The following is a 25513-nucleotide window of genomic DNA, read 5'->3' as shown; positions in this document are numbered from 1 at the left end:
TACCGAGATCCCATCTGAGCTGGCAATCTCCTGCAGTTTATCCATGCTTCCTATCTAGTCATTATCCGAAGTTGCAGATGAAAGTATCCTGTGCTATTCTCAGATTAACAGTATCATATAAATGTTCTGTTTCCTTGGTTTATTACATTTGTGAGACAAACGTATAGGCTCATTTGGTCACTGTCAGGCAGAGGGAGATATTTTTTCAAGAGATGTGTTTGCACATATAAAAACACGGATTAGGCTTGTTTTCTTCTGATGAAGAATAGATACACTGGACTATCCCAACCACCCCGATTTTCATACTTCTGCACAGAGGTTAGAAATGAAATAATGCACAGCTTTTCCCAGTGCAATACTGTTGCTGCTGCTTCTCAGCTCTCTGTAAATGGAGCAGAAAAATCCTGGGTTCATGTCCCCTCCCACTGGCACAAAGCTTGAAATCACGTGCTTCTCCTCTCTGACCCAATCCTCACTTACAACTGAGTATGGTATTCTGGGTCAGGAAACTGTCAGAAATATGTTATTTCATTCTAAAAAAATAGTCTAAAACTTCTCCTTGAAAGTTTAAGCTCCTTTAGATACTTTCAGGATGAAAAAAATAATTAGATTTTTAAAACAAACAAAAAAATTGATGAAAAAACATTTGATATATCTATGATGAAAGTCAGATTTTGATGATAGAGAATGTAGAGACTATCCTAAAATGAAAATGTGCTATTATGCTGAATCATAAATTTCAAGAAAAAAAGATGTTTTCATTCATATTAGGTCTATATGATATTAATGCATTTGAAAAAACCCCTATTCTGCTTTTGTATTTACAATTCTGAACACCAAGATCAGCCTTTTTAAACCATTGAGTTAATCAGCAGATCAAGAGTAGTCACTTGCTTTTCTGTATTTCCATTGCCATATGCTTATTCAAGCTTCACACAAGTGGAACAACAGAATTCCACTGGTTTTAAACTTTTAGCCATGAGAGCAAATGTAAAAAATAAACAACTGCATGTATACATAAATAGATAGGTAAAGAAAGGAATTCCTTTTGCCTAATCTTCAGGGAATTGTCTACATCTGATATATAAGAAATATAAATGACTACATTTTGGAATCGTTATACCAGAAACTGAACTGGAAAATCAAAGGTGTATTGTGCAACAAGTATCCTAAATGAAAAAGGACTGAGCAAGAAGAAACAAACCAAGAATAACCTATGGTTTTCTCAAATACCTGACTTTTAATCCACTTGGTTGCTGCACTGAAATAATGGAAGTGCCTTACTACCTCATGGAGATACGCTCAGTTTGTATACAATTCTTTTAATCAATTAGGAGGGATTTATAGCCAGAGAAAGTACCTTTGAGATCTAATCATTAAGGCAAAAAAACCTAGATTCCCTGGAAGCAGAGGCTTAAATTCTGGCTGGCTCACCTCATCCTTTCATCTTTCAGAGGTAGATTAAATTCTGCGTAGCTTAGCATACAGGGGTCCTCCACAGGACTTTTAAGAGATGAAGTCCTAGTTCCTCTAACTGTTGTTAAATACATCTTTTTTCTCTTTTTTTCCCCCTTAGAAATAAGTCCTAGCAACTTGAAATCATTTTTCTAAATATATTTCTCTTTTACAGACAGCTCCCTACCTTCTAGTCTTGAAAGTCTGAAGCTTTATTTCCTCGATTCTTTATTTTAATATAACAGACACTCTCCTATAGCATTATTCTGTTCCACAGGCAGCATTAGCAGAATCAGGGCCCAAAAGAATACAGACATTTATTCCCTGTTCAAGATGTACACTTTTAATTTCTTTGAATTTCAAAAAGCTAACCAGACTCACTGAAATAACAGAAATAAAATTGAAAACTATCTTCAAAAAGAGGAAGAAACCTCAGCAAATACCCCACTAACTATTGACCCTCTCCAACAAATCCCTATGTGTACTGAGAAATTATGAGCAAATTAATGACAGTGCCTACTACAGAGCTTAACCTTAATTTTTTAGAGCTAAAACTGTTAATACATATTACAAGTAATGATTGTACATGTGTGCACTAGGGATCTAACTTAAGTATTTAATGACATCTAATGCATTACACAATCCTGTACATTTTGGTAGATACTTGGTACAGTTTCAAAGGCTTCTTCGGCAATTACAAATAACCAAAAAAATGCCAACAGAACCAACATGTTGGTTACAGAGAAAAAGGGATCTATGGGTTGGTAGTCCTTATGTTTCTGAGTTTTTCCCAGTTAAATAAACAGAGTAATAAGAAGATGAATTTGCCAGTACTTTAAACCTTTCCTAATCCTAACTGGGTTTTAGGTATATAAGCCAAACAGTTCCAAAAAGAAAGATGCATGAAGATAATATATAATAATAATTGGAAAATCTTGGGTACTATTTAGAGGAAAAGGAATCCTAGGAATGGATTCATGTCAGGAAAGTAGAAATGCAGTCCATCAAAGAGGCACTGGCTTGCACAAACAAAAGACCAGAAACTTAAGAGTCCGTATCCTCTCCATAGGAAGCACTAAGGAATACTTTGGTATACAATGCAACTTATTTCCCGTGGAGAGAGAAATAAAACAATATAGTACATCACAGCCAAACTACAGCTTGGTGTTCCACACATGAAAAAAAAAAGACCAACATGAAACACCTGATGTTTCTTTCCTCAGGGACCATTAAGTACACCAAGTTCTTATTAACAATTCAATGTCTGCTAATGTTTCAGAAGGGAAGAAGATACACTTTTAAAATTATTCAGAGCAATGCAGCCTGAAGATCTGGCTCAGTACTTTTGAAGAAAGACATTATATTCATTATTACAGATGTCGCTGACAAATTTTATGTCAAAAAGTTGCTTCACAAGTTTTGTTTTACAAGTCAGTCAAGCTGGAAAATGCCAGACAATTAGCAGCCCAGTAAAGGTTTTTCAGCCCACTTGAGTCTCCAGATGTTCAAATCCCTTTGCACAGTCACACCAGGGCTCCAATAACTTTAGATGAAGTGGCACAGGAGTGCTGCGTAAAGCTCACCTGAAAATCAGAAATCAGGCTGAGAATTTCTCTCTTGAGAGCTGTTTTGCCTGCAGTTCTGTCACCCAGTAATTCCATAGGGAACGGTCAATGATCACACACAAGACTTTGAGACCCTGGCCATCAGACCCCATAGAAGTCACAAAGCAGCAGAAAAAAAATCTATGAGACAAATGCTAAAAAGTGAGAAAAAAGACAAACTGAAATGAATTTTGAAAATGCTTTGTCTGACTGCCATTTACAAATAGAAGCAGAAGGTATTTGGGTTACTGAGTCCAAGTCCTTCTTACCATGCCACACAAAACTCTGCTCTCCGTTGTACAATGTCTCAATTGATCTTTCCCAAGTGCTGCAATACCTTGTCTTGGGCATCTCCTCAGCCACAGTGTGACACTGCAAATTTGCTGTGCTGTTGTTGACCATACTTTTACATTTTCGTCAAAGCAACAAAACCAACTATTTTATTTAATTAAATTCATAATTTAATTTTTAAAAAAATTGAAATTGAAGAATCACAGTAATAGTTCTTTTCCACCTAGGATAAAATCATCCCTAAGCTCTGTTTCTTAGTGTCAGTCTGTCAACGTAGTCGACCTGTTAATAGAAATTAATACAGGAGACAGGACATTTTCTACAACAAAAAAATGTAAAGGTACACTATCAATTTCTTCTTTTCTATTAATCACTAGGGTAAGTTTTACGAGCTTTCCAATAAAGTAGTTAAAAGTTGCAGTGAACATGAGTCCAACTCTTCTCTCACGCCTAGTGTATCAGTGCATGCTGCAAGCCTAAGTTAGCACCTGCTTAATTTGTTCTGAAACAATGAGCTCTGGACAGTTACCTATTCAAGAACCTCACTAAACAAATATGAGATTTTAAAACATTTTGAACACTGAGACATCTTTCTTTTTTTTTTTTCTTTTTATATGCAAACAACTGTTAGATTTAAATAAATACAGTGGCCAATGTTGAGAGTCACTATACCTTAGAGTATGATCATTTCTGCAAGAGTATCCCCAAAAATATTGAGGCATTTTTCAGAAGATATGCACTGGCACGAGAGCATAAACTTTGTAATTCACCTCAGCACCAGGCAGATGAGCAGTGATCATCTTGCTAGAGCTGACTGTGATCCTCTCTAGCTTTCATGCACAAGTGATGCACTGTGCCCAAGAACTGAGTATAAAGTTTAGTTTTATAACCCCTTATTCTTCTGAAGTCTACTATGGAAAAAAGCTTGAAAAAATCCCAGGGCAACAGTACAAATGCAGCTTCTTTGTCTGGACCATTTCCTTTCCTCTTACATTCTCTGCTTCAAAGCAACATTGATTACTAACTGCAGCTGGACTGATACTTCCAATATGATGTCTGCTATTATTTGTATTTTGATAGCAGCCACCAACACATCAGACACAATACATTACCCAGAAAACTGACAGCATAAAAAAAGAAATGGCTAACATCTATACAAATGTTTTATGTTTTACATTACATTGTTAAGCATTTAAGCAACTTAACATATTCTGAAGCACATCTGACCATAATACTGTAATCTTTCATTTTTGATTGCTCACCACAGTATTCAAAAAAAGAATTAAAAAAAAAAAAGGTACTATTTCAGGGCATATTTCAAGACGGTGCTATAACATCATGAGTGACAATATGAAAGGTATGAATATGAGATGAGATTGTCGTTCAGAGCAACATAACTAGAAAAACAGACCAGGTGAGGTGTTATTATATGAACAGAAGGTTGAAAATATTTTGTAATGAAACTTCTGGATGTTTTGGAATTAAATATTTTCCTTCACACATTAACTATCCATTTGAAAGTTGATTTTACTTTAATTGCAGTGAAACAACAGATTCAGGGAACTTTGAACTATGTTCTCCTGTGACTTGTATTCTCAATAAAACTTGTCAATCTACTGCCTTACTGTCATTCAGAGCATGTCCGGGTGGCAGCTGTGTGCATATGAAGACAGATTTAATGCACAACTGGTCAAATGGAAAAATTTGCAAATTCCAAACAAAGTCTCGTTTCAAAGCTTTGTAGTTCCTCATTAAAGGAACTCCAGCTACTTCACAGTTTTAGCTATGCACCTCTATGAAAACAACATACAGACATTTCAGCAAAATCCTAACATTGTATTACTATGATAATGACTAGAAGTTCTTCCCTAAGTCCTTGCACATGAAGATTTACAAGGAGAACTTGACTGTCACCTCATGCACCATGGATCTGGAGAGGAGCAGGCAATGCGAGGGGGACACAGCTGTAATGAGAGCTGGGGAAGGGGAAGAAAGGACTGCTACCCTCCTACCCCGTGTCTCCCGTTTTCGCCACCAACCTGAATTTCTCCACGGACTTTTCTTTCTTTGTTACGATCAGGCAATCAGCCCTAAGAGTATGACCTGAACCATCTTAGCATGTTGAGTTTATTGGAGATACAAACATACATTTACCTACAGAAAGGTGAACTTTCACTGAACAACAGTTTCAGATTTTTAATGAAGAACTACCTTTTTATTCAGCCTACCACAATCCATCCCAGTCAGGGACCTATTCTTAATATGTAGCAATATATGCATATACATTTATTAAAATCATAATATTATTATCTATTAACTTCAAAGTTGGTGAAAAGACATAGGAGACAAGAATGGAAAAAAAATAATCATGGTGTAATTTAACTGCCTAATGAAAATTATTTTAGAATAAATTTCACAGAATCAGAACAGTTTGAGATGCTGCAAAATAATCTAGTCCAACATTCCCTGAAATCAGCAGGGACATCTTTCAAAAGATCAGGTTGCTTAGAGTCCCAGGGATGGGGCATCCACCTCTTCTCTAGGGAACACGTTCCACTGTTTCACCGCCTTCATTGTAAAAATATTATTCCTTATATCTAGTTTGAATCTACCCTCTTTCAGTTTAAAACCATTATCCCCTGCCCTACTGCAAGGCCCTGCTAAAAAGTCTGTCCACATCTTTCTTGTAGGTCTCCTTTAAGTACTAAAAGGCTGCAATGTCTCCCTGAAGTCTTCTCTTCTTCAGGCTGAGCAACCCCAAGTCTCTCAGCCTTTCCCCATAACAGTGATGCTACAGCTCTCTGACTCTTTTCAGGTTTGAGTCTTCCCTGTACTGAGGTCTCCAGACCTGGATGCAGCACTCCAGGTGGGGTCTCACAAAAGTGAAGTAGAGAGGTAAAATCACTTCCCCTGACCTGCTGGCCACACTGCTTTTGATGTAGCCCATGATATGATTGGTCTTCTGGGCTGCAAGTGCACATTGCTGGCTCAAGTTCAGCTTTTCATCCACCAGAAAGTTAAAAACAATACAGAAAAACTAAGGACAATTCCTATTTGTCACAGTATAGTAAATTCAGTATTTCATTACAGAGTTCATTACCTCTATTATTTAATCACCTACCAACCATTTCAATAGGAACAAAAACTAGTTTTAAAACACAAACAAATAATACTGGAGGGAAAAAAAATCTTATAAAGCAGAAAGGAAAAATAAATATTTCTTTAGGATATATTATGAATTTGTAAACTTATTTAAACAATAATGAAAAATTTCAGAAAATATACTGTAGAAGTTATTTCTTTAGACTTTTGTGACTATCTCCTTGCTTTTTTCATAAAACTTTCAGGTTCTGAGTTAATAGAAAATATGTCTAAGCTTTCATATTTTGTAGTATCTTTTTTCCTCAAGGGCTACTCAGCCTAACATGAAACTCTCAGATCATCAAAGTTTTTCTTCAATCCAGCATTAGTTTTAATTACTATCGCTTTTTAAAAGTGTGCTTAAAAAAAAATCCTTAATTTTATAAATTAAGGAAATATGTGTGCACGACTTTTTTCTTTTTTTATATATTTCAATACTGTTAATATTTAGCTGCAAAGATTTATTTTTCCACATAAAAATATTTTAATCACTTGAAATTCATCTATATGAAACAAAAAGCACGCTTTAGACCCTAAATAAAGATTAATTTGAAGTTAGTGGCCACTGTAAAGTTGACACTAAAGTGAGAATAAGTATTGCATAGGGGACTGGACTGCTTTTATTATACAACCTGTTTCAGCTTCTGTAAGCTTATATGTGCTTAGACTATTACTACAGAAACCCATATTGCAAAGCTGTCAATATTAGAGGAGCTGGGCACTGCAGATTGACTGCCCTCCATTCTGTTAGGAATGATAGCCTGATTTGGTTCAGCCTGTAGGGTCTCTTGTCACAGGGTGAAAAAGGAAGGTGGAATAAAATACTCTTACAATTAGATAGCTCACTGAGGTTTTCCAAGACTTTCTTAGTCATCCTCTCCTGGAAGACATATTATAGTCATATCCTATCAGGTTCCCCTCTGCCTCCAAGTTGCCTTTATAGAATAGGGAGACTAATGGATTCTGTTGTTTGTGTTGCAAGCCTATGCTCAAGTTAGTTCTGCAAGCACTTTGGAAGAAGCAAGCATCATAGCTTGGATGAGCAGACTTTAAAAAACATTCCAACAGAAGAAAGATTCACTCTCTTCACCTTTTTGCCACTTTGTTTCGCCACAAAACTTCAGGCTGGTTGAGAGACTCAGTTCCAGTATGAGTTTGATAAATTTGAACATGCACGACACAGCGAAGGTAATTGTCTGGCACGGGTTAGTCACCCGTAATAAAGCCGTGAGAAATAATGAAATGCAGGCAAATAAAACTATAGTGATCTACTGAACAGAAGGGCTTGGAACACAAAAGGGGAAAGAATTGTTGTTGTAATGACAATACTTTTAATTATATATATTCAATAAAAAATAAACTATTAGAGAGAGAGTAAAATACTTCCAATTAATGGAAGTAATGTAATGTTCAAACTTAAATGAAGTATTTTTCTCTTGAGGGTTTTGTTGTACTATTTTATTTAGCTTAATGTAATTTAAATTATAAACAGAATGGTTTTGCAAGTCCCTAGAGAAATGTACTTTATTTATAATGTATTTCCTTTGAAGTGGTTATGGAAATCATGCTCTTCCTGAAGTCTGTATCTCACATACCACCTACAGCTGCAAACTAGTCAGTCCTCACAAGTTAAACATGATCTGTCTGGTGAAGTGCGTGACAAGAAAACCAAAGATTTTTCAAAATGCCAGAGGAAATAGAAATTTGTTGTTCTGCACACTAATGGTTCTTCCTCTGAAAGAAGTTATTGAAAGATCTTTGTTGATAAAAGTTATGTTTTTTCAGAGGGAATGGAACTCAGCCATAATCACTTCACTTGAGTTTTTAATGCACATAATGAAAGAATAATTGTTCACACTATACCCTAGAGGGAGTTTCATCTGGGAGTAATTATATTTTGTATACTCAAATTTAAATGCATAAATATTTCCATCTTTCATTTAAATAATAAATCCTTGAAAATTTAATTCTAGTATAAAAAGTACACTTTCTTTCATGATGCAAATTACAAATGCCTAGTTTGTGTCACTTTTCTCCTCCAAGCAATCAAAATTGCCACAACTGTGAACGAATAAATGGAATGCTCTCCTCACCTTCAATAGCCACTGCATAGAGTTGGTTAAATAACTAGATACGAAGAGGAAACTGCCTCTAGAAAATGAATTTTGGCCATTAATCATCTTTTTAAAGTATAATAGTACCTAATCCTCCTGGATGAACCATGAGTTCAACACTCCAGCCACAGATGCACAATAGTCTAAGCTGTGATGCTTCTCCTGAAATAACGTCACTGCAACTCACTTCAAAAGGACCAGGCAAGTAAGCAGCGTAAGATTTGGCTGACTGTGCAACTGCTTACAGCACGAACTCAAGACGGCCGTAGTCACAGATTACAAGTGCTTTGAATTGTTTCTTTCTTTTATCAAAGCTTCTCTTCTGCTCTAACCTATTACCACAGACTATAAATAAATAAACAGATAAATAAATCAAAATACTAGTTCTCGCTAGCTTTAGATTAAGAGCTTGAATCTGTTTTCAAAGGATAATATTTCTGTGTAACTATAAAACAAAGATCATGCTCTGGAGTTAAATTTCTGATGGAGTTGGTAGATTTTATCAATATCAGAAAGTTTCGGGTAGATATTTAAATCCATTAAAATATTTATATTCAAATTTATGACTACATGAAACAAATATTAATTAATTCTAACACATTGGGCTTGTTTTTAAATAATCTTATGAATATAGTACAGAAACAAGCTGTAGCATCACCTTTACAAACATCTATACTTTGCTAAAAGCTACTAAAGCACAAACATTACTTGCATTAAATGAAAAAAGTATGTCAGTGACCATTATCCTTGTACTTGAGGCAAGACTTTAAGACTCTGACAACCCAGTCTATCTAATGTACCTTTGCTAAGCAAGACAATGCTGTTTTTCTTGATTAATGTAACATGTCAGATGAACTGACAAATTCTGTTTAACGCACTGCACATGTGGGTAATAAAGAACATTATTCTATTATTTCTTTATAGCTATAATCCCTTAAGAGGTAGCATGACAGTGTGGTGTAAATCTAAAGGAAACCATTATATTTGTTTGCATGAATGGCTTTGATGACATTAATTTATTATTAGGAAAAAAATCCAAACAACAGATATTAATCTATGGATTTTCTGAAAATGGATTATATGAGTTGGTGCTTTAACTCTTTATTTTTTGCTCACAGTTTCCTCACTGTCACATCAATGTCTAGGTGACAAATAATAAGTGTTTATACAGGAAGAGAGATGTGGACTGTAACAAAATTTGCAGAAGTTAATTATATGAATTGAGGTATTTTCTTTGTTACTTTCCTTTCAGACTAAAACTGAATACAGTTCAATTCCAGTTGCTTTGAGGTACTCTGATATTTCCTGCAGAAGAATAGTTGTGCCGCTAATATCTACTAAGGCATTCTCCTTAGATGTGATACCCTCTCCAGCATAATAAATGTCTTTTGGGACTGCTTTCCTCCCCATCAGTTACAATTGAGAAAGATTTTGGATACTTACAATAGAGAATATGAATCTGTTCTCCAGTCTGGAGATAGCAACCCACTTATGAATTATGACAATTTAAATTTAATTTTAACTACCAAACCAGAAAAATTATGTGTGTTTAGTATTTTATTCATAGAAATGCTGCCATCTAAAGAAAAAAAAATTGGCCCAAATCCACAACCTTTCACCTTACACAAAATACTTTAAAAAACATCTAATTAAAGCTGGAATATGGCCAGCACAACTTGAAAGGCAAAATCAAATGTAACTGAATATGGCTAACAGAGTAACAGTGTGAAAATATACCATGTTATAATTTTGAGATACAAAAACAGAAGTAAGCATTGTTTCAGGATTCATCTGAGACACTTGTTAAATTGAAGCCATATGATTCAGCCAGTATGCTCTTAAAATGTTTTCCTGAGATGACTTGGTTAGAAGCTTTCTCCAGACACAACCGAGTGACTGAAATCTCAAGAAACTCCAAAAACAATCACAATAAACTGTCAGTGTTAAGGTCCCTAAAACAAGTATATGAGAGCTGTTTTCCATGTAAAAAGTGTGCCAGCATGTGTAAATACAGGCCGTCTAAACTGCTGCTACAAATCCAAATTTACAGTTCCTTTCCACAAAATTAGAAATGCAAACCAAGGCAAAACTTTGAATGTGTAAGGAATGTAAAAGAAATATGATCTATAATATAGACACAAACGCTGCAGCTTACCAATTCATGTAAATTATTATAAATGCCACTGCAATTGAGACATAAAACAGCATAGCATACAAGGGAGAAAGCAGTCAAGAAATAATGAATGCTGGCAATTTAATCAGAACCATTTAGTTCTTTGCCTAGGTCTTCTAGCTCAAAGGGAGGAGACTTGTTGAAAGTAAATGCAGGTAGAATATCAAAACAAAAAGGAAAACCACACTTTTTGAGAAATTGAATTTTAATTGTTGGATTCCCACCTCTTCTGTAGCAAGACTGAATTATTCTGCAGGGAAATCCTGAAGGTGAAATATTGGCTACATTTTTTATTTTGTCTGAAACTCATGGAAAACTTGAAGGTTTGTGCAGAAGCTCAATATAATCAACAGAAATAACCTAAAGGCATCATTCTCCTGACTACCAGTACCATGGTACTCCTCTACTCTTCTTAAGACAAACAGAGGTTCATGCATGTAAACCTGTTCAGCCTAGCTCTTATCTGGCGAGCTCTTTTTCTGCTACCTGTGTGGCTGTAATAACAAGAAATTCAAGGTTTAACAGCTGCTTAGGAATTTATCCATTTCTCTCCTGGGTTTTGTGCCTAAGCTGAAATTTTCACCACTGCAGCTGCTACTAAAGTTAGCTCAGATACAACTACAGGAATGATAGGCAGCACAGTGTCGCCAGCACCCACAACTACTTAAAAAAGATATAGAAAGAAAACCAAACACATTGTGACATATGACAGTCTACTTTTGAGCATCTATTGACAACAAAATATATCACAAGTTGCAGGGACTTAATAAGTTATACTATAGTTTATAAATTCCAAAAGACCTTGACCCCACAAAGTCAGCACTGTTGCCAAAAATCAGCTGTTTCCCAACACGTTGAACACTTTCAAAGATATAGTGTAAAGGGTTTTTTGAATTTTACCTACATGGTCCAGTGAGGATCATCAGAACGGCTAGTTGGATCAGACACTGTGTAATTCTGTGAACTCCTCTTTTGGAAACAAAACTGGTACTGCGTCAGCATGTAGGCTGTGAACAAAACAAAAGACAGAACAATTATTAAAACAGATTACAGAAAAATGGGGGAGGCATAGACACATGAGCCAAAAGGCCTCCTTTGGAGCAAGAGATGACAAATGCTATTAATACTTTCTATTGCCGAATAATTTTTTTTTTGTTTTTCTTTTTTTTAAATATGAGAGACCTAGTTGAAAATAGAACAACTCAAGCATGCATTTATGACACAGAGATCTGAAGCAGTGGTAATAAGATGGTACTGATAAGCCTTTGGGATGCTCACACCTACCTCCAAAGAGCTATCTTCGGTCACAGTATTTTAAGATGATTTTTTTCAAACCCAGTAACCAAACTGGAGTGAAGATAACAGTTTCTCCAAGACAATGCCAATAATCATAGAATCAATGAATACCACGTTGGACCTTTCTTGGTAAAAACACAGTCTTGACAAGATGGTCCAGCGAATTGTCCAGCTAAATCTTAAGAGTTTCCAGTGTTGGGTGATCCACCACTTTCATGGGTAGATTATTACTATAAGTCTCCAGCTGAGTCAGCAAAGCAGATTTTCTGGCTAGTGTCAGAAATTGGCACCTCTAGGCACAGGGGAGATGGGATGCTGAGCTCATTCAGACCAAGGGGCAGCTTGACACAAGGGCAAGAACTGGGGTCTCTTTTTCTTCCCCAAATTATTCAGTCTTTCAAGCTAACCAATTTATAAAATTGGTTTGAAATACTGTATTTCATGTAAAAATGTAGAGAGTTAGAAAAATAAAACTCTGGATATACCCCAAACACTATATTTTCAGCTGCATTAAATACACTGATGCTTTTAAAAGCTGACAGAGGAAGTAGAAATATTAATAACTAAAATGTAATCAACACACTTTCCTCTGCAGAAGTTGTAAATTTCTGAAGTCAGAAGTGTAAGAGAAGGATTAACTACTGACCTCTATGAGCAGATCATCTTTGGAAGAAATAGAGAGGAGACAGAGCTTAGCACTCATTCAAGGAAACTTTTGCTGCCAGGGAAAAGCTTTAATGAGGTAAGGAATTTGTTCCTGTGCAGGATGCTGTGTATGTTGTCTTTACCTGTCTTCTGAGAGGGAACTCCCTTGCTACAAGTGATAAAATTCTCACAGAAGTGTCTGGAGGCTCCCACCTGGGGGGCCAGGCAGGCCATAAAGCACATGTATCATTCAGATACATATTGCAACGTTCTTGACTGTTAAAATAAATTTTCGTTAAAACTTTAGTCACAATCCAGTGCCTGGGGTTACCTGCTTGCATATCAAGCCTTGCACCACCATATTTCATTTAATTATAAACCATATATGTATATCATATATATAAAAAACTATGTACAATATGATATTCTATGTATACTAAATTAAAGTTTATATTTATTTTATAAATACATTAAATATATAATTATATTTTATATAAACATAATTATATGGGCTATTATATATAATAATAGATATAATTAGTAGAACCATGTGCCATTATTATCTCACTTATTACATGTCATTGAAGCCTAAGGCTTCAAGACCCCTTTGCACAACACGGAAGAGTGAATCTGAATCAAGATGTTCCACATTTGCTCACTGTCTTAGCCTTTACCAGAATGCCAAGGGATTTTACTCCCAGGTGTTACAAAAAGGAGGCAACAGACCAGAGAAGACACTGGCTATGCTAGATGTTCAGTTTCTCAGGAGAAAAAGAAAACAAAGCAAAAACCAACAACAACTCCACAACAACAACAGCAAGGCTCAGATTATTAACATACAATGCTAAAACTATATTCCAATTAATTTTAAGAATAGAAGAAAATACACATTTACTATCCATGTACATTGCAGCACACTAATGCAGCACTTCTAACATAGCTCTGATATTCTATCAGTCACAAAGGTCTCTCCGTTCTCTGGTAAAACACTCTCCTGGAAGATAGCCATTCCCTCCACTATCCATGCACAGTCAGGAAGTGCAGTGCATTAGAGTGGAAGTGAATTCGAACACCCCAAACCAAATGAACAGGAGAGGCTAGATTTTAATCAATGAAAGGAAAAGAAGCAAATCAGATTAAATATGGCCAGAATATGTATTTTTTGTCTTACAAACAATGTCAAGCAATTCTTAATTAGAAGAATTATTAGAACTGGACGTGTCAGTGTGGCAAACCCTTCCATAGGAACAGCCTTTGATACCCTCTCAGCCCAGACCTATGTGTCTTGGTTTGAGCTGCCCCCCCCTCCACCCCGGGGGGACTGGAATTGGTTGGTCCCAGGTGAGTTTTCGACAAGGGACCAAGTACAGTTGTTTTTCGCCCCTGTGAAATTAGGATATTACAACAGCCAGAAGGAAGTTGTTGGCAGTGTGTGAGAGAAAGATTTGGAGCCATGAGATGAGAGGAGGGAGGCCTGTGGGCCCCTTGCGGGGGGGGGGGCAGGCCCTCTTCCCCCCCAGCCGGGCTGCAGGGGAGCTCAGGACAGTATTATAACTGGACTGAGTGCCCGTGGTCAAAAGGTTAGGGGCCTTTTTTCCCCCCCACTGCCCAGGAGAGGCGGTGGCATGGACTTGAGAGGCCAGCCAGGGAGTTGGAGCTAGCTAGCCCCGGCAGGCAGGCGAGGCATTGGAGCCGAACCAGAGATGGACCGACGGGTGGTCCGGAGCCTGGAGAAGCAGCTGCAGTCGTGCAGAACTGGAAGAACTCCAGGCAGAGGAGAGAGACTGAAGTAGTCTCGCTGCTACCCTCTCCCCCCCATAATGGCAGGGGAGAGGCAGTGACCTTGAGCTGAGACTGAAGCAAAATGGGAGACGGGCTGAGAGGCTCGGAGGAGGAGGTACGTGAGGTTTGGGCGAGGGCAGCCGAAAACAGAAAGAAGAATGCAGGGGGAGGAATGCCTCCCCGCAACACGTGGAAGCTGAGAAGCTGCAGCAGCTGTAACAGAGAGAAGCCAAACCAAGCAGTCTTTTTCTGGGTAAGGACTTTCGGTGAAAACTATTTGGGGTAAAAAGACTAAGCAAGACCCAGAAACCTGCAACCTGGAGAGGGAAAGTGAACATCTTACTCTCTGGGAGGAACCTTCATGAACCAGGGAGAAAGAATTCAAAAGCTGGCTCCCTGGACTTTCGTGATGAAGACCTAGTAAAGCAAATGTTCCCTTGTAGCCCAGGAGGAGACCTCAGCAGAAGCTGAGGGACTGGTGGGGGTTCAAAGGCCCCTTCCCTGATACCCCAATGAGAGAGAGACTTTAACTATCGCCATGAAAACTTCTCCTGAACTGATGTGGGAGGGTCCAGGGGTGGTAGAAATTGTATTAGTACTCTTTATTTATTTGCTTTTTAGTTTCTATAGTATTTATTGTGTTAGTAATAAATTTTGATATAGTTCCCTCGTACTGAGTTGTGCCTGTCTGAAAACTTCCATGTTGAGGCAAATTGTGGGGGAGCTTGGAGATTGGATTTTTGGGGTCAAACCCCCACACTATGTTTAGATCCAAATCCACTTCCTGAAACATTTCTTTTCCTAGGCATTTCTTGGCCTAGCCATTACACCACTATTCTAAAACTCTGTTCCTGCCACTGCTCCTAGATAGGTAATGCACAGGGAGCTCAGCACAAGGAAACGTGTCTGCACTGGGGGTCACAGTGCAAAGAAAGCAAAACTCTCAGAAATAGGCAACGAGAAGCCAGGGAGTTCATGTATACTATTTAACTGCCTCCAACCTGAAAAGGGTTTGCACTCTGAAAAGTGACACAGAACCTCTGTAGGGACATCGTGCGGCCTTTGGTGGGAGAGCTCAATCTTCTGGCTCAGGAAGGATGGTTCCAGACTTTTCAAAAGAACAGTTCTGATTTTAGTACCTCACTCCAGTGATGCAGCACTGAATCTACACCCTAGTAACTCAGTCACGTAGTAAAACTACAATTTGAACAGCATGTAGCAATTTTTGTTTAATTGAGGTCCCTAAAGGTCCTTAGTGGAATGCTTACATACCGTCAACAACACGAAACGACAATGAGAAGTACACTTAAAAACACTTAAACGCTTTAAAAATTAATTGCTCCATTATTTTTTATACAGAAGGTATAAATGTTGAAAAGCATTTCTCATTTACACTATCAGGGCAGAAAATTAATTTTAAAAAGTCTGCTTCTTTATCAAAGTCAGCTAAGTCACTAGCAAACTTTTAAGACTGCAAAACAATTGAAAAGAGAAGCCTCTTTTTAGTTAGTTGACCCTCTTTCTAGTTGAGAAATTGCAGTTTCTGACAACTAAAAATGAATTTTAATAATTTTCTTCTCATCAAGTTATTATGTTTTTATTTAGTAATAAACTAATTAATTATTAAATTATCTTTTTCAAGCTATATAAATAGCTTGAATAATAAAAAAATTTCTTCCCAGTAATTTTCTACCATATTTTAATTTTATGCTATTAATATCAATAATCCAGTTTTAGTCCCCTAACACTGCAGGTTCTGACTCAGAGCTTTGGAACTCATTGCTTTAATTTATGACAAACTGAGTTGCTTCATATAACCTTGTGCTGTTTGTATATTCAGCTACAAAGCTAACAAACTCTACTCTTTATTAACAGTAATCAAAATCAGTGGATAATTCAGCTTGAACAGTGCAGAACATCAAGTTCCATTTGAAGCAACCATGTCAACAAACCCCCCAAAACACCATCTCACTTATCAGCATGAATTCTGGACCTATTTAAGCAAACATCAGCCATCTCTGACCTCAATTACTATATCTGTGCTGGAAAATTTAATTTGAGGGGTGATTCTAGGCATTGGCACTCATTCTGTGTTACAAAACTGTGAGACTGGTCCTAGCAGGATTTTGGCTTGGGCATGGTTTGGGGGGCAGCAAAACCAAGGAATTTGAGTTAGGCTCTCCACATATGGGCACACTATGAAGAGCAGGAAACTGAAATTTGTGGTACCACAAATACGTCTGTGATAATAATACCTTAAAAGATGCTGCTGTCCAGACAGGCAAGTGCTCAGTGTTCCAGGTACATAACTGAAAATCATATGGTATGATTTGCATGGTTCCTTTCCTATATTCATAAGAATCCCTATTTAAAACAAGAATAACATTTGTGTGCTGCCTTTAGCTTTTTGTTTATTTTTGATAAAAACTCACTTGAGACTTTAGTGTCAGAAAAGGTCTTTAAATAGGAGAGCTACTTTTGTTACAAAGCAAAATTCTGGGTACAGCAATTTCTGCTCTGCTTATTTGAGAAGATAAATCTGCATGCATTGATTTTGCACGAGAAAAGAGTTCCAGTGTTTCACAGGAATTACGTTCCTCACTATGAGAAATAAAATCCAAAGACTGACAAAACTTCATACAAAATAAGGTAGAAATTTCACATGATTGCGTATCAAGAGATAAAGGTGATTTCATGGGTTGTTTTTTTTTTAAATGAACTTTGTGCAATTTTTTGCCTTATTGAAAGGGAAAAAAAAGTCTCAAAAATTTGACTTAGTATTTAGTTTGTATTTTCTTGCTGAAATCAACACTACTACACATCACATTTGTCATCCTCAAAAATGCATATAGATGTATCTAAATAGATAAAAGGTGCTTTAATAGTTTAATGAATATGATCAAGATGACTAAAAAAATCTGAAAAAAGGCATTTTATAATATCAGCTCTGCAGCTTCTATTTCCAATGGACCTTAAAGGGCAGAAAATATTTTGATTCTTAAACTTCAGACATTAAAAAGTATGCAAGCAGGAAGAAGCGTGTCCACCTTGCACTTCTTTCACTGGATGTCATTAGAAAGAGGTTAGGTTCATTCTGGACCGAGACAAGATCAAAGTTGGATGGTAAGAGATTGCAACTGCAATGTTTATACACTAGAAAAGTACCTCTCCACTGATATGACAGGAAAACATACAACATCTAGCTCAAAACAGAGTTCTTTGCTGGGACAATTTAATACCACACAAGTTTGTTCAACTTGCCAACTTTTAGTTTTTCAGAATGACTAAAAACAATAATTGTATGCCTCTTTCATTCAGTTTAACAGAGATAAAAATTAATGATTAACATCCTGAATTAAGACAATATTGTTGGTGAAGAGATATCAATTCACAGTACTGGCTTAGCCAAGTCTGTTTTAGGTGCTGAATAACTAGAAGCCTTCATTTTGTTTTGAATTTCGAAGAAGCATGGTGAAACAAAATTCAAACATTTCAGGTATGATTTTAGTTTGGTAGTCTCATAGCTCGAAAATTGTTCAGTCTAGACAAATCACATTTGTTTCACTCTCCAATAGAGACTTTAGTGTTTTAGTGGCAAAGCTGAACGGCTGCTATAGAAATACTCAGATCTGCTCAGCATAAAGTTGTTCAACTCAGTTCAGTTCACATAGAAATCATCTTGTAAGTGCACTATAGTGTCTGAATTAATCAGTAGAGCAAGCTGTTAGGAAAAAAGAAAACATCAGGAAAAAAAGGAGAGTTCTTCAATCTAACTGCTCTTCAATACCTATTCAATTCTCTATGTATCTGATACACAACCACAAAAGTTTTTTAAAATTTGAGAAGTGATTTAGATTTTTATTCCTTTGGGTGCTCACTGATGCTTGACTTCTAGCATCTCTGACAAAGTTTTTTTTTACACTAAAGTTTTTAAATGTCATGTATAATTTTACATGACACTAGAAGATAATAATGGTTAAACAGACTGAACCAGGAAACGCACTATTTGGTATACAGTTATTGGCATTAATAATTTAGGAATCGGTCCCACTGAACTTTAGATATCTTTGCAGTTACAGGCATCTACCCCTAAGCTGTACAAACTCTGCACAGTCAACACAGGAAAAGCTGCCACACCAAAGGACCAGTCAACACTGCTGATGTATTTTAGTTGCTGGCCCTAGGATGAGATGAAGTTAGCTTTAGGAGTATCTCATGTCCACCACCCATTACACTGCATATCTAAATCTGTTTTGATGAATCCTGAGTGTTCATTTCTCATGATCGTAATTTGGTATCCATAATAACTGTTTATACAAATCCCTTTCATTCACTGCTTAGTCGATAAATATTCTGATCATACAGCCATTTTGAGTGAGATTAGGTTCCACTATATATATATTTATTTTTTTTTATGGGATAAAAACACATACCCCTTTCTCATGGAAGGCAGCCTTAATCAAAAAAGATGTCCCGAGCAAACATACTGTTCTGTTTCTTCCACATAGAGGTTTCACTGTTAACAGTTACTCAAAAGTTTCAAGATATTCATGAGTGCCTTACTGACAGCCTTTTCTCCACCAATCTCTACAACTGATAAAAATGTTTCTGTCTCCTGTGTTCTTGTTTCTCTGATTACTCTAAACAGAGGGGAAAAAGTAAATCTCTTGAAACATTAGACATTTAAACATTTGAATAAATATTTGTGTGTGACTTATGCACACAATATACACGTCTGGTGTTAAAGCTGAGAAAGTGGGAAAGCATGAGTAAAATTTTGTATTATCATATGAGGCAGCTGAAGGCACAGTGAATGATATGCGGCTTTATCAGTTGGAAGCAGACGGACTTTCCTGAAAAGGGATGGTAAGTCTGTTAATGGAAATGTGCTGCTTGATCACTGGAGTATCCAGGTAGGAAATGGCTCATAATTTGGCCTTTACTAACTATGCCCGCCAGGCAATAAAGGAAAATCTCAGTAATCATGAATTTCTTTCTAAACTTCAGTTTCTATCAAGGATATACAAAATTACCCAACAAATGTCCTAATAAAACTTCTGATGAGAATTTATAGGATTAATGAAGATGCTTATAAGCACAGAGAAGAGAGAAGCTGTTGGCAAGAGATGCAATTATCTCCCACACTCACATACCAAAATGCACTCTTCTATACCAAGAGTTAACAGTATGTACATGGAAACCTTTAATAACCTCTCAAATGAACCCAGACAGTGGCTTCAGTGCAGCTTTCATATTCAAACATATAAAACTATGTCTCTGGGCAAATTAAATGTTAAATGTCCAGCTCCCTCTACAATCAAGAGCTACAGACCCAACAACAGTTGTAATTGCATCTTACCAGAGTTAAACCTCTTTATCCAAGACATTTCACTAAATGTATTTGCAGAATTGAAGAATTTTTTTTCTCCTTTTTTTAAATTAAAAAATAATTTTAAACCCTTACAGCTCAGAAATCGTTCTAAAAATGCCACAGGATGAAGGTGTGGCCCAAGGCCAGGGCCACCCTGACCAAACAACCGCTGGCTCTAAACCTGCCATTTCCCACAGTACAGCCCTGTGGAGCTGACAATCTGGCATGTGGGTGCCTGCCCAGCTCCAGCCTCAATTTCAGCTCTTGTAGAGCAAGTGTCTTCCCGTGATGGAGGGCAGGACCCTGGAACACTGCGACAGAGGTGTCCACACCATCTCCTGTGGCTGTGGCTATTCTAGGCACCTGGGACAGGAAGGAAGAAAGCCTTGCATGCCCCAGGGACAGCAGCAAACCTAGCAGTGCTGACACAACCTCCAGTAAAACCTGTGCTCTGGGAATTCATGTTCATGTTGGAGGGCCCTCTGTGAGGAGAGATGCCATGCCAGATACAGCCTATTCCAGCTGGCTCCAATGTACCCACTGCAGGGCATGGATGAGCCCTGCAGCCACACTGGCGTTGCCTCAGAGAAAACATCTTTAGAAAAGAACAAAGCAATTCCACGCAGTCCATACAGGAGCAGGTGGCCATACCCTGCAGGACCTGTGGCCCAGGGAAAGCACAGGCTGGAGCAGGTTCATCCTGAAGGGTAGAAGCCTGTGGAGACTCAAGGCTGGAACAGGAAGAATCACAAAGAAGGAGTGGCAAAGAGGAGATACCATGCACTAACCACAGCCTCTGACTTTGTTCCCCTGTGCCACCACCAAAGCAACTCAGCAGCTCTGGTCCGTGAAGCAGTGCCCTGAAGAGTTGCTTTTTGGATGGACTGGGTTCCAAAGTAACATCCACAGGCTACACAGAGAATCACAAAGTATTCTAAGTTGGAAGGGACTGAGACAAGGATCATCGAGTCAAACCCTTAAGTGAATGACCCATACTGGGATCAAACCTGCAACTGTGGCATTTACTAGCACCACACTCTAACCCATTGAACTAATACAGTACAAAATGCCCAAGGAACTGGTGTTGATCACAACCCCAGGCTTTATTGGGAGGTTTCTGCTACCCAGCAAGGACAGTTTTGCATGGTCTGGCAGTCATTTCTCTCTTTGATGCCAGTGTTCAAACGGGCAGGTTGCCCATTTTAGGTCTCATTGCATAACAGGAAGGAATAGCACTTCTTTGTATAAAACCCTAACTTTACTTCAGCCCCAGGACTGAATACATATAGTATTTTACAGACTACAGCAACATCTAATATAACAGAAACCAGTTTAGGAAAAACTGCTGATTTTGACTTTTAACTTTCTCATTGCTAAGAATGCAGCTTCCTACTTGCTGTTTTTCTCTGTGTGGCTGTGTGGCTGTTTTTGTGAACAGCCACACAGACATCAGGGCTGAGGAGCAAAATCTGAGAGAAAGGTTCACTGTGGGAAAACACTCCTGACTCCCTATGGGGGAATATCATAATTATACTTTGGGATTGTAACATGCCTTTGCCCATGTCTGAAAATCTGTTAACCTCTGTAGATCAGCTGCAGTGTGGTTTTCTGCGCAGGTAAAGTTAAAGATCTGTTATAATTTTGTATTGAAGTAGTATACAGAACTTCAGTACAGAACCTGGAAAAAGCAGCTCAGCTATTTCTTTCTTTATCAATATCTGAATTTTGTTTGAATGTTTATACAAACCAAAAAGCTAAACAGCTTTTACCTGGTGGGGAGAAGGGATGAAGAAGGAAAAAAAAAAGAATGATACATGGGAAGATAAAACCCTTGGCATGAAACCCTTGTGTCATGCCACATTCTGTCATGAATGTCAGAATTTAATCAGTAAATCAGATTCCCAAAATTCCAAAGTATACTATATCACCCCAGCACTTTACTAAAACTAGACAGACAGCACAGGGGAAATAAGCCAGTGGCTTTCCTATCATGGTTTAACTCTTCTGCTCAGATAATACAGGTTTGGCTTTGCACAGGATTTATTTAATTCTGCGTATTAGAAAAAGCTTGGAACTGATTACTACCAAGGGCAGTAGTAATCAACATCTGTTGCAGATATACATTTACTCAGACCAGTTAATATGAGTAAGACACTGTAAATGACTCCAGAAGTATATAAACTCAGTGATACATGAGATTTAGCTCTAATGGGATGTATTTATGAAAGTAGCAGCATGACCTATACTCGAACCAGGACAGAGAATTGATGCAGATCAGAAGGTCTGTGCACTGCCCATAGGCTTTGAATTCCACAAGCATTATCATAAGAGCAGGCACTTCTGACTGCTTCACTATAATCAGTCCTGCGTTGCAGCAGTGCTTTGCTATTCTGTGATTTCACAGGTCATCATAGTAATGGAAGTGCTGTCATCCAGACAAAATGTAAAAGTACATGTTTCTCTTGAGAACCGATGGCAACTCAAGCCACATTTTCTAGTTGGAAACCATGGGTTTTACCTATGCACGTTTTCTTCTGTATTTCAATTTAATTAAAGAGCAGTAGTGCTGTTTCTATACATTTGCAGTGGAATTGATGTTCCCTAAAGCATGATGATTCTATTTTTCATGTATATACAGTTTTCATAGTGATGCTTTGGGAAGTAAAGAAAATGACACAGGATTTTTCATATATGATATGACTGGAGGTGACTTAGATTTTTAAATATTTCAGAAAATTGAGAAGCTTCTGAAACTGGGGAGAGGATTCGTATGTTTTCTTTCCTGCTACAAGCTGAGGAGAAAGTATACTGGAAAACCATTTTTCTCTTCAAGAAAAGGTTAACAATACAAAACCAATCTCAAAGTAATGTGAACCAATGCTGGCAGCAATACTACAGTTTTCAGGTACCTACTTAGACTCTGTAAAAAAAAATTAAAAAACAGCATAAATAAAATAAAATAATAAAATAAAATAACCTTTAAGCCAACAATGAATTCTGAAGGTAGGAAGAAAAGTAGCCAGGTTAGATTGGCAGGGACTGTTGAGTTTGACTTTGTTTATTATTGCCTTTCCCTTTAATATGAGATACAGTGGTTTTGCTGCAAATATGTTTTATTTAACATATTTTCTGTTTCTACAGGCACTTAAACTATTGGCAACAGCCCTCATTTCTGAGCAAAATGTTTTGTGAACCTTCTGAACCAGACAGTTACTGAACAATTGCAATGTTGGGGAATAATCCTTAAAAACACAGGTGCTTCAATTCCTATGGCACACAATCACATTAGCTTTATGTTTCTGCTGAAATAATGCAATCCAAGACTTAATATTAAAATTCATAATTAATTTAGAGGCATTAAAGAACACGAGGATGTATGGAGACAATTAAGATCTTTAGCAGCATTGCCTTATGACATTTGTTGCCTCTGGAAAGCAACATAAAATTAGCACCCCATCAGCCCAAGTAAGGCTCTCACTGGGATAAGATTTTAAATTACTTAATAAAGACTTTACAGACAAACATTCTGTGATCATCATCATGAGGTTCATAAGTCAAGTAAGGTCCTGATTTATTACAAGCTAACAATGTAATTACAGAAATTCTGCATCTTGCTGACATAACAGAAAATGAGACAGAAAGTTTAGCTATTTTTCTAAATGCAGCAAGAGGAAAAAAAAGCCAAAGCCAGAGTGAAAACCCTGAAGGCTGAGCTCAGACAGCAGTCTTACATTAGTAGAACAAAGTGCCAATGCAGAGTAAGCAACAGGATTTATTGTGTCATTTTTTTTTCCTTGCAAAAAAAGGGTCACTATGGGTAAATTTTGAATTAACTGACTTCAGAAGGAATAATACCACTCCAGTGGTACAAAAATGGTAACTGCATCAATTCTAAAAAAACACTGCATCTTTTCCTTCAGCAATATCCCTATGGTTCAATTTCCCAGAGATGTAAGAAATGCCCTAAAGAGGGCTGTTAATACCACATAACTTAACTACTTACTTTATTCTGATGTGAATCATCCTTCACAGCAGCTTCTCACCAGGATCATCCAAAAATGCGCAATGGCTGATTTAGATTAAACATTCAACACCTAGACAGGTAACTTTAGGTAAGTTGGATTCCACCCAAAACTAAGTCAAGAGTCTTAATGAAAATCTAGCCTTTTCCTTCTTATAAAACAGTGATGCAGTCAAGATCTGAAGATTTTCCAAGCCCACAGGTATCACACTCTTCATAGTCATCTGAAAATGGTCTGAAATTCATTGATTGCTAAACTAAACTTCTAAAGCTTTTATCAAGTCTGCCAAAGCAACAGAAGTAATTCCTGCAACTCTACCTGACTTGTTTAGCTATTGTTTAATTAGCAATGTTTATGAACAGAAATCTAAGTATTAAGTATTTATAATGAGAAAATGAGTCTGAAGTTATATACAGGAACAGTTAATCTTATATGGTTAGACAGACAGAAAATCATAACACCATCAACCTTTGTAAATATATGTCAATGGAGAAATCAGTTGGTTTCAGGATTTACAACTAAACATTGTTTGTTCTTTGCCAAGAACTCTACTAAAGATGACGTTGTTGAACTGACCTCTGAAGCAGAAAGGAGAGCAAGGTGTTACTCTGCACATATGCTCCAAATTTGCTTCGTGTTCCAAAGATAATGCATCCCTTAACCATCCTTATCCACAGGAAAGAGACTGTCCTTGCATTGACCAGGTTATTCAGAGAGCACAAAGCTACATCATCACCCTTTCAGCACCACCTATGCCACCTTTCTTTCATCATAGGGGTCTTGGTCCTACAGACATCTTCCTCTCCTCTGTAAACCTTGTTAAAGCATAGCTTACCTTCGACAGGCATTAAGGCAGTACTTCATGCCTCTTATTTATTTAAAACAGTGCTGCCAGCCAAGCAAATATATCACTTACAGACAGGAAGACTAGCTGCTTCAACTTGGAACATTAACATATTCCTATATTTTATTTTATTTTTTTTAAGAAAAAAATAAATTGGCTGTATGTGCTTTTTTACAGTTCAGGAATAAGGTCATAATCTTGTTCTACATTAAGTCAATGAATGAATCCCAGTGTCAACACCCACAAAGCAAAAATAATGTAAAAAGAAAAGCAAGCATACTTAATTGCTCGATACTGCTAGTGTTCTGGAAGAATGTTTTGCAAAGCACTGCTGAAAACTGCTTCTGGTGTCAACTATTCCTTTAAGTAGTACAGTTTTCTTAGGGGGAGCTACATTAATGGGAATATCAGTTTAAACCACAGGGTGGTTATATTTTAATAGCTAGTAATATTCAAGGACAGCCTTTGTACCTCGGGGGAAATAAATAAATTCCATCTACAAAACTTGTTCCCTGCCATGTAACTTCAAACAAGTCAACTTTTCAAGGCTTTATTATTATTTGTTACACAGTATGAGTATAGCTCTTTCTCAGTCCAGCAAACAAAAGGAACAATTGGGAACATTTTAATAAGCCTGTAAATTCAGGAAGCAATGTGAAATTATGAAAAGTGTGTTGATGCCTCAAACACTTATATATGCATTAGATGTAAAAAAAGGCACCTACTTAAAAACATACCACTCCAAAAAAAAAAAAAAAAGCAGTGTAAGGAAACA

At 37.2% G+C, this 25513-nt stretch overlaps 1 protein-coding gene across 6 annotated transcripts in view; it reads right to left on the bottom strand.

Annotated features, from left to right (window-relative positions):
* The window catches only part of CHRM3 (cholinergic receptor muscarinic 3), a 280416-nt gene that overhangs the window by 120963 nt on the left and 133940 nt on the right, over nt 1-25513 (bottom strand). For 4 of the 6 annotated variants that reach the window (XM_027657360.1, XM_027657363.1, XM_027657362.1 and 1 more), the window contains one exon: nt 11683-11785. In XM_027657360.1, the coding sequence (XP_027513161.1) occupies nt 11683-11785 (103 nt within the window). Of the gene's footprint in view, nt 1-11678; nt 11786-25513 lie in introns of all 6 variants that reach the window. The other 2 variants (XM_027657365.1, XM_027657366.1) reach the window with 1 other exon arrangement.

Source organism: Corapipo altera, unplaced genomic scaffold (assembly GCF_003945725.1).
Source record: "Corapipo altera isolate COAL_440 unplaced genomic scaffold, ASM394572v1 2c, whole genome shotgun sequence".
NCBI classification, from domain to species: Eukaryota; Metazoa; Chordata; class Aves; order Passeriformes; family Pipridae; genus Corapipo; species Corapipo altera.
This window is presented reverse-complemented; position numbering and strand designations above follow the sequence as displayed.